The 10,475-nt window shown below is 46.0% G+C and overlaps 1 protein-coding gene across 1 annotated transcript in view; it reads right to left on the reverse strand.

The window, feature by feature from the left end:
* PTDSS1 (phosphatidylserine synthase 1) overlaps positions 1-10,455 on the reverse strand; it is a 45,788-nt gene extending 35,333 nt beyond the window's left edge. The window contains exon 1 of the mRNA XM_048507486.1: positions 10,148-10,455. Within this exon, the coding sequence (XP_048363443.1) occupies positions 10,148-10,326 (179 nt within the window). The 5' untranslated portion in view covers positions 10,327-10,455. The remainder of the gene's footprint in view (positions 1-10,147) is intronic.
* Between the last annotated feature and the right edge of the window lie 20 nt (positions 10,456-10,475).

Raw genomic sequence — 10,475 nt, forward strand, 5'->3', positions numbered from 1 at the left:
ACTACAAAGTTTTTTTGGGAGCCCTGTGGCACAGAGTGGTAAGCTGCAATACTGCAGTCAAAGCTCTGCTCATGACCTGAGTTTGATCCTGGAGGAAGTCAAGCTTAGGGAGCCAGCTCAAGGTGGACTCAGCCTTCCGTTCTTCTAAGGTACAGGTGTCAAACTCACAGCCCTCCAGATGTTATGGATCACAGTTCCCATCATCCCCTGCCAGCATGATGCTGGCCGAGGATGGTGGGAACTGTAGTCCATAACATCTGGAGGGCTGCGAGTTTGACACCTCTGTTCTAAGATCAGTAAAATGAGTACGCAGATTGCTGGGGGTAAAGTGTAGATGACTGGGGAAGGCAATGGAAACCCACCAGGTAAATACAGTCTGCCTAGTAAAAGTCATGATGCAACATCACCCCCGTGGGTTAGCAATGATCAGGTGCTTGCACAGGGGACTACTGTTACCTTTACCAAGCTTTTTGCCCTGACCTGGATGGCCCAGGCTAGCCTGATATTGTCAGATCTTAGAAGTTAAGCAGGATTGGCCTTGGTTAGTGTTTGGATGGGAGACCAACAATGAATACCAGGGGTGCTATGCAGAGGAAGGCAATGGCAAACTATCTATGTTAGTCTCTTGCCTTGAAAATCCTACTGGATTGCCATAAATCAGTTGCAACGTGACAGCACACACACACACACACACACAAGTTTTGAAAGTCAGCATGGTATAATGGTTGAGAGTGGTGGACTTTAATCTGGAGAACCAGGTTTGACTTCCACTCTTCCACAGGAACCCTGCTGGGTAACCATGGGCCACTCACAGATCTCTCAAGACCACTCTCAGCCCACATGGAGGCAGGCAACTACCTCTGAAGTCTCCTACTTTGAAAACTCTACAGCAGTGGTGGTGAATCTTTGGCACTCCAGATGTTATGGACTACAATTCCCATCAGCCCCTGCCAGCATGGCCAATTGGAGTGCCAGATGTTATGGATCTGTAGTCTGTAACATCTGGAGTGCCAGAATTGTAGTCCATTACATCTGGAGTGCCAAAGGTTCGCCACCACGGCTCTACAGGATTGCCGTAAGTCAGATGTGACTTGACAATACTTTCCACCACACCAAGCTTTCTAATTGCCACATAGTCAGAAGAGACCATTGGGGAGTGGGAGACAACTAGCAGATTCCTCCTGCTTCAGCTTGGTTTTAACAATCTAATAATTGCCTTGGGTCACACCAAGGATCCATACAGTCCAGAACTGCATCCATACATTGCTGTAAACTTTGCATCCACGCATTGCTGAAAATCCAGTTGCAACAACAGTCATTTGCAACTAGATTGTCATGCATGGACAATCCAACCCAGTTGCAAATAGTTTAACAGCACATCTTGCAATGTACAATACAGAACTCTGCTCCTTACAGCAGTTACCGAGATAATTCTCGGAGGAAGCTCCCAACTAATCTCTCCCCAGTAGCTCCACCCAAATTATAAACAAGGTATGTTTGCCCAAAGTTTCACTTGTAAAGAAAAGAAAAATGGACAGAAGTTCGAGCTATAAAATACTGAATAGCAGCAAACAAGAACAACAGAGTTGTACACCCAGTACATGGGAACAGCAGGTTGCAGTGTCAGATTGGAGGCGGGGGGGGGGGGGGGAGGACACAGCCATAATGGTGTGTGATCTTTGGTCCGTTTTTCTCAGCATAGCTATCTCATAGGGCTGTTTTGAAGATAAAATGCAAGACAAGGGAACTGTGGTACATGATTCAATAGATGCAACAGCACATTTCATAAATCAGAAAAAAATGGAAGCCAAAAATCCACAATGAACATTGGTGTCAGAAGACTGTGAGACATATGGCAATGATGAAAAAGCACACTTTGAAAAACACAAAACAGGTTGGCCCTTACAGGGAAGATAGTGTGGAAAATTCACATGAATTTAACAATACTGCTTGAATTGTTTCTAGCAACTCCATATTGTCTACTGTCTCTGTTTTGGTTGTCTCCTGATGACAATGATGGTTTGTTTTGTTCAGGGGTTATATTTGTGACTCATCCCTGCTGCAACAGAAATGGTCTTCTTCGAGGGCTCAACAGAATGTATTATGTGGTCTCAGGCACAGGGCTGACTCAAAAGTTTTTGGGCATCTTTGGCAGTCATACCTACCACCACCACCACCCCACCACCCCGCCAATTCAATATTGTGAAAAATGAGAAGTCTGGAATAAACGTTTGCCTTTATTTACTTGGTGTTTAAAATGAACTGTGTACAAATATAAATTGTATTGATTTTTTTAAAAAAAATAATTTCTGGCTGACACTGGGCTACTGAGAATGACTTGACTGCCCCACTCCAGCCACAAGCAGCAAATTGCCATGACACATTTTAGCTGAATTTGCACACACAGCTGTGATCCCACAAGGGGAAACAAATCACTCCTGTCCTGGCACTAATGCACTGTTTCACAGGTACAATTTGGACTACTTTTCTTTACAAATGCTAACATATTGCTTTAAAAAAGAGAAAGAACTATTTCCATCTAATTTGATACCCATTAAAGTCTGCTGCACTAGGCAACCATCGAGTTTACCTACATGCTTAAGCTAGCCCAGGGGTCTGCAACCTGCAGCTCTCTAGATGTTCATGGACTACAATTGGCCTGAATTGGCCATGGTGGCAGGGGCTGATGGGAATTGTAGTCCATGAACATCTGGAGAGCTGCAGGTTGCAGACCCCTGAGCTAGCCACACACAGGCAGTGCTCCAGATGTGCTTCGAGCAATGTCCTCTGTCAAGTCTAAGGCTGAGCTGCCATACTTCAGAAGGCATGACTATGAAAATTACACAACACCGAGCTAACAGAACTGCTTCAGTTAAGTTTATACATGCAAGTTAGCAGCTTGATTTCATTCTGCTATTAAACTTACCCTTAGCTGAAACGAACAAAACTAAATAAACTAAGCATACACTGGAAGTTTCTGAAATAGTTCAACTGGATTACTGTTAAGAGTGCAATCCTAAACAGGTCTAAATTCCATGTTATCCCATGAGGGTTACTCCTAGGCAAGACTTCTCATGCATGCAGCGTCAGGAATGCATTCCACTTAACATGCTTAGCTTCATACGCAGCCAACTCTCTGCTCAGTAATCTGTTCTATTCAAAGGGAGTTCTCACGACTTCCTTGAAAAGCACTAGGCCAGGCAACTAACAGAAACCTGAGGGCAGAGTGACAAAAGAACAGCACTTCCTGAAAACTGCACGTTCAAATCAACTGTATGGCACTGCTTCACAGTCATTTGGGATCTATATCAAAACCAGGGTCTGAAGGCTTTATAAGCGTCATAATTTTATTTATTTATATTTTCAGCTTATATCCTGCCCTCTCCTCTTGGTCAGGCGGGGCCTGCTTTTCTGGAAAAGCCAGCATGAGATACCACAGATTTGCATTGTGTACTTATTTGAACTTGTTCTTGCTCCTTCGTCCTTATCCATTTTCAGATATAAAGCAGATAAATGGGTTACCTTTATCAATCAAACTATATTCCACTTTTGCAAAGTCAAAATTGACACAACCGTGTCACTGTCTTAAATACATGGAGAAAAATATTGGGAAATAAAATCACTGGAAAATAATTATTGGGAAAAATACTGGGAAATAAAAACAGGCAAACATAACAATACACAATGTCCACTTGAGCAGACAGAACAGTCCGAACCTGCTTGGCTGACATGTCAACAACTACAATTTGCTAAGGCAGAATCATCCTCACAATGTAATCCTGAGTCAAGTTACACCTGACTAAATCCATTCAAGTTAACACTGAAGGGTACGATTCTGGTTAGGACTGCACTTAGTAATTGAAGTCAACTCCTCACTCAACCGACAGGGAGTCATTGGATCCAAACCTATGGGGGGGGGGGGGGGGGAGGATCAATACAGCACTTTTTCCCTATATTTTTCTTGCCTCAGTCCTTTAACCTTTGTTTTAAAAATCAGGACAATAGATAACAGTAACATCACAGCAATCTACTGCCATAACTTTCACTTTTTTACACAAAATAAGTCTCTAGTCCTTTTCATTATGCAATTGTAAGGAAATTTGGGCCACTTGCCCCTTGCCCCTTACAACTCAGCAAGAAAAAGGTTCAGAGACTGAAATGAAATCTGGGAACAAGTAGATTGTGGCAACAGCACTATAGGGATCTGGAAATCTCCCCTTTTTAAAAAAAGGAGGGGCCAAGAAGCACTTCTGGGGGGGGGAGGCAATGGAGGCTGCAGGGACTGAGACAAAAATTACAACAATGTGGGCAGGACTTATAAAATGCACTCCTCCCCACCCATATAGTATTCAAAATCTCTTTGACTGCAATGTTTCCAAAAAAGATTGTCTCAAACCACATTTGGGAATGATTTAAGGAAAGGGGGAGGGAACAGAATCAGGACGAGTGGAGGACGACATCATGTAGATGCTCTCCCAAACAGTAAGAAAACTAGAGCAAAATATCCATATAAAAACCACTGAGATGACATTTTGAGTTTACACAAGTTTCTGACACCCAAACACATATAGGTCCATCACCACAGAAAACTTGAAAAGCTTCAGCCCTGGGATTACAATCTACATCCCAGCTCATTCGAATGCTTGCCGTTATTAAGCCTGCGCACTGAATCACAAAAGATTTCTACTGCTCTGCTACAACTGATTCTTATGATTCTATGCTTAAGAAAAAGGACATTGTTTATGGACCCTTGCAAAAAAAAAAGTTAATTTGATGGAGACAGCAGCTGATGATCCCATTCCTATCACCAGGCCTTCACAAATTAAAACCAACCAGTTTCAAATATATTTTTAACATGTACTTTGTGATTTCAGAAAATGCCTCAAATACATTCAGAAGCTGGCTGTGATGTAGTGTATAGCAGGGGTACTCAACCTTTTTGAGCCTGCAAGAACATTTGGAATTCTGTCACAGCATGGTGGGCACAGCAACAAACTGACTGTCATAAAAATGGCTGCCACAGGAGACAAAGTCAGTCACAAAATGATTGCCACAGCTTAATTTCAGTAACGGTGCCAATCCTTGTGCTGGGTTGCAGCTGCCTTCAAAGCAACACTTTAAAAAATCCACATAGTCAATCAAATCTCCAACTGTCAACCAGAAATGTTGATGGGCAAAAGCCCTCCTTGGCCGTGCACATTTCCTAAAAACATCTAACTCCAGAAAGAGTGTTAGCGGTGCTATGGACCCATAGGCACTATGTTGAGGATTCCTGTAGTACAGCATGGTTCACACATTGTAATTGCCAGCAATGGACCACTGGATTCTAGGGGTCAAAAAATGCACCTGGAAATTGCAAAGTCCAGCGTATGAATTGAGCTATTTGACAAGGCAAAATAAAATGTTATCCAAGAGATAACCTATATGACTTTTCAATATTAGTCAGCATTGTATGCATTCCTTAACCATGGGTCTGCACCACTGGCGTAATGCCCATTGGGCAAGGTGGGCAGCTGCCCACGGCATCACCTTGTGGGGGGCATCAAAATGCTGGGTTCGTTTTTGGGTATTTTAGTGGTTTTCCATTTTTGGCTTGCAGGGGGCGCAGTTTTTAGGATATCATCAGGAGACTGTCCTTATGCTGCCCTCCAAGTTTGGTGAGGTTTGGTTCAGGGAGTCCGAAGTTATGGACTCCCAAAGGGGGTGCCCCTATCCCCCATTGTTTCCAATGGGAGCTAATAGGAGATGGGGGGCACAGTTTTGAGGGTCCATAACTTTGACCCCACTGAACCAAACTGCACCAAACCTGGGGTATCATCAGGGCAGTCTCCTGATGAGACCCTGAAAGTTTTGAGACTGTGCCTTCAGAAATGTGCCCCCCCAGCCTGCAACCCCCATTGACAGCAATGCAGAAAACTCAATGCAGAACAAAGATTCTTGGGCAAATTTCGGGATGTTCTTGCAGGGAGGGCATTCTTGGACGTATCAGCACCAAAATTTCAGGGCATCATCTGGAGACTGTCATGATGGCACTCCCAAGGTTTGGTGCAGTTTGGTTCAGGGGGTCCAAAGTTATGGACCTTCAAAAGGGTAGCCCCCATCTCCTTAGCAAAGAATGTGGGTTGGGGTACCCCATTTGAGGGTCCATAACTTTGGACCCCCTAAACCAAACTGCACCAAACTTGGGGGGGGGGGTCCCATCAGGACAGTTTCCAGATGATACCCTGACATTTTGGTGCTGATACATCCAAAAATGCGCCCCCTTCAGGAACATCCTAGAAATTTGCCCAAGAATCTTTGTTCTGAATTGAGTTTTCTGTATTGCTGTCAATGGGGGTTGCAGGCTGGGGGGGGGGGGCACATTTCTGAAGGTACAGTCTCAAAACTTTCAGGGTCTCATCAGGAGACTGCCCTGATGATACCCCCCAGGTTTGGTGCAGTTTGGTTCAGTGGGGTCAAAGTTATGGACCCTCAAAACTGTAGCCCCCATCTCCTATTAGCTCCCATTGGAAACAATGGGGGATGGGGCACCCCCTTTGGGAGTCCATAACTTTGTACTCCTTGAACCAAACCTCACCAAACTTGGAGAGTAGCATAAGGACAGTCTCCTGATGATATGCTGAAATTTTGGTGCTGCTATATCTAAAAGTGCACCCCCTGCAGGCACCAATGTCCTGGTGCAAAAACAATTGGTCTTGGTGGAGTGGCCGCCCATGGGGTGGGGCATCCAACTCAGATTTTGCCCATGGCTACAGTTTGCCCAGGGCTGCCTCGTTACGCCCCTGGTCTGCACGATAAGCAATGGAAGCCACAAGAAATGGCAAATGCCATTTGCAGTTTCCCCCATCTTAGCAGCTCTTCATGGAAAACTTGTTTTTATACTCAAGTGAGTCTAAAGAGCCATTGAACATTTATAAAAAACTACTGACAGACACAGATATCAAAACCTATCATAGGGTTTACATGGAAGTGACTTGACAGCACCTAACACAGAGAAATGCCAGCACAAACTAAGGCCCTTTCTGCACGGCGGTGGCAGCGCTCCTCCACCAGCATAATTTATGCCAGTGGAGGTGTGGGGACTGCTTGCACAAGCAGTCCCGGCTCCCTCCCTAGCTGGAGAGGCGGTTCCGCTTGGAGCCGCCTCTTGGTCACCCTCCCCCACTCACCTGCCTCTCCAGTGTTGCTCTGGAGGGCTGCAGGGACCCGCCCACGCTGCCCTCCAACCCCCGGAGGTCAGAGGACAGCATGGGCGGGTCCCTGCAGTCCTCCACAACGACGCTGGAGTAGCAAGTGAGTGGGAGTGCCAGGGAAAGGGGCGGCTTTGCTGCAGTGCGCACTGCGCCGCCGGGAAGACACAGTTTTTTAAAAACCTTGCTCAATGAGCGAGGTTGTCAGGGGCGGCTTCACGCCACTCGGGGAAAGGCAGGACGGCGCTGCTGCGATGCAGCAACGCCGGTCATGTGAACGCTCTCCCAGGGACGGTGTTTTTGCCATCCCTAGGACGCTTCATTTGGCCTGTGCGGAAAGGGCCTAAGTTATACATTGTATCTTACTGTCTGAGAGCCAGCATGGCACAGTGGTTAGGAGCAATATTCTCTAACCTGGAGAACTGGGTTCAATTCCCCACTTCTCCCCATGAAGCCGGATAGGTGACCTTGGCCAGTCACAGTTCTCTCAGAACTCTCTCAGCCCATGTGGAGACAGGCAATAGCAACCCACCTTTGAATGTCTCTTGCCTTGAAAATCCTACAGGGTTGCCATGTAACTTGACAGCACATGCCCACACACACACTTTACTGTCTGCTTCTGACCAGAGGAAGGGAGAAAGCAATTTTTGCTGATTCCCTTCTCTCACAGCAGACTGTGTCTCCTATGGTAATTCTGAGGGTCCACTAACTTTCAGGAACAAAGAATGTACATAGCTTAATGGATACAACAGGTGAGAAGGAAGCAAGAACGCTCCACTCATAGGCCTTATAAGTTATAAGCAAACGTTTCAACCCTGGAGACAAGAAAGATACTACATGAGAAGCTAACAGATAATGACACATTCCAGAGGTGTGTTAAGGGTTCGTGTGCAACACTAAACATCCAATGGAACTTCTGGGGTTGTTTTTCTCCTGTTAGATACCCACACACTTTTTTATACTGAAGGAAGTGGGAAAAGCCACTTGGACACACAGAACTGCAGCATGAAAGACAGTCTAACATGCAATCATTATTTGGCAGCAATCATGAATTTCAGCCCAGTCAAGACCACTGGTATCATGGAGCATCCAAGTAAATAGTATGTGGTGCAGACTGTGAAATCTCATTCCACAATAAATGAGTCCACTAGCATCTTAAAGACTAACAAAATAATTTCAAAAGCTTATACCCTGGAAATGTTGTTGGTCTTCAAGATGCTATTTCCCCCCCAATTTTGCTCTTCCACTGCAGACTAACAGTTACCTACAATAAATGAGTTAGCCCTGAATATGCTGCAGTATTTAGCCTTTTGCTGATTTCAATTATTCTTGTAGCAATGTGATATTCCTTTATAAATAAGTATCTAATGTTGTAACAGCTTCATTGTGAGACAAAGGAACGGTTGTGAGCAGCATTTCTCATTGCTAATCAGGTAACCATTTCTCCCACTAGCTTATGACGGCTGTATCACATTACTCACTTACTAACAGAAGGTGCCTCAGTGTAGGCATTAGCACAAACACATTCATAGATTACATGCTGCATAGCTTTTTCACTGCATTGCATACAGTGGAAAGTTGCAGTTCGTCACAGTGACCCCCGTGCCTACACAGTAAGTGTATAAAAAAAATTATCTAATGTGACCAATCATGTGCTATTAATTCACACTGTGCTATATACACACTGGCTTTCACGCTCATTCATATATAGAATGCCTTCTGTGTAGAAACTCTGTATTTTGAAGGGGCCCCAGAACTCACTGTAAATTGAAGAAGCTCATTCATCAAGCTCAACAACAGCTTTAGATGTATACCAGGCAACTGAACCAATACTTTTGCAGGGTGGTATTAGATGTACTTTCCCCAGGGGGAATGAATGAAAACACCTGCTAGGTGGTGCTACTAGATACTCTCCAAAAACAGCAGTCTTTCCCCCATGGATATATTTCTGTCCAGTAACTTTTTTTAGTAAGCTTGTTCTGACAAGAACTGAGAAAGGGGATAAATTTTTACACATATTATTAACTATCATTCCTACTGCCACATATTAGCAATGGGTTGTTTTTTTTGTCATCAAGTCACAGTTCCCTTAGGTAACTCTGTAGCTTTCAAAGCAAGAGGCATTAGGAGGCAGGTTGCCACAGCCGGCCTCGGCCTCATGACCCTGGTATATCTGGGAGGTTTTCCATCCAAACACTAACCAGGGCCAAGCCTTCTTGGATCCCCAGATCGGACCACAGTGGGCTAACCTGGGCCATACAGTTCAGGGCTTCCCGAGAGTAAGCCTCTTTAAAGAGACTTGACTAGGGATTCTACATAGATCTACTAAGGATAGCATTGTACACGACTTATCAGATTACTAGCCTCTCCAAGCACTTTTGCTATGCCCACCTTTATTTCCCCCCTCCTGAAGTTCCTCTATGTTTATCTCCAACATGTGCGAGACCCTGCCTAGCTGGCTGCATCCTCTCCACCTAGAATAATCTCCAAAACAACAACAACAATGTACCAATGGAGCCACACGTTGCCGGGTATGGCACAGCCATTGTTCCATAAATACACTTTGCAACTAGTTTTTCCTACGTGGACAAGACAACCCAGTTGCAAATTATTGCTACTTGACACATGGACGGTGCAACCATCAACGATGTGTGGATGCAGTCTCAGTCTTCGGAAGGGCAAACCGGGGAAATGGGGAGATCTAGGCTGAGATGAGCCAACAGTCGACTGCGACCCACTAAACACTTCAGAGAAGCAACCTCACGACCTGATCCAATCAATGATTGTGATCTCTGGTGGTCCCATCCTGATCCCGAGTGAGCCTGTCTCAAAGGGATCCCACTCTGCAGTGGCACTTCTGGGTAGCTGAAGATCCCACTTAACAACGGATCTACTGTCCTCCCCTCCACCCCGCCTCCTCCTCCTCCTCCTCCCTGCGGCGACCGAGGCGCGGGCACCTGGTGAAGGCGAAGGCCATGAGGCTGAGGGTGGTGAAGCTGAGCAGGGTGATGGTGTGAGGCCGGTAGAAGAACTCCAGCGTGATGTCCTCCACCTGCTGCTCGTTGATCATGCGAAAGTGCAGGCGGTAGTTCACGTCGTCCTTGCTCAGGGTCCGGCTCCCCACGCACGACGCCATCCTCGCCCCGCCACGGGCGCCGCGGCCCGGTTGCCCCCACCCCTCCGGCCTTCACGCGCCCGCCCGCCCCGCGGCTGAGCGAGAGCGAAGGAGACCGAGCGGCGAAGGCCGGCCGCACAGCGCCGCCGCGGGCCCGCGAGCGCATGGCA

This window comes from Sphaerodactylus townsendi, linkage group LG09, assembly GCF_021028975.2.
Source record: "Sphaerodactylus townsendi isolate TG3544 linkage group LG09, MPM_Stown_v2.3, whole genome shotgun sequence".
Lineage (NCBI taxonomy): Eukaryota > Metazoa > Chordata > Lepidosauria > Squamata > Sphaerodactylidae > Sphaerodactylus > Sphaerodactylus townsendi.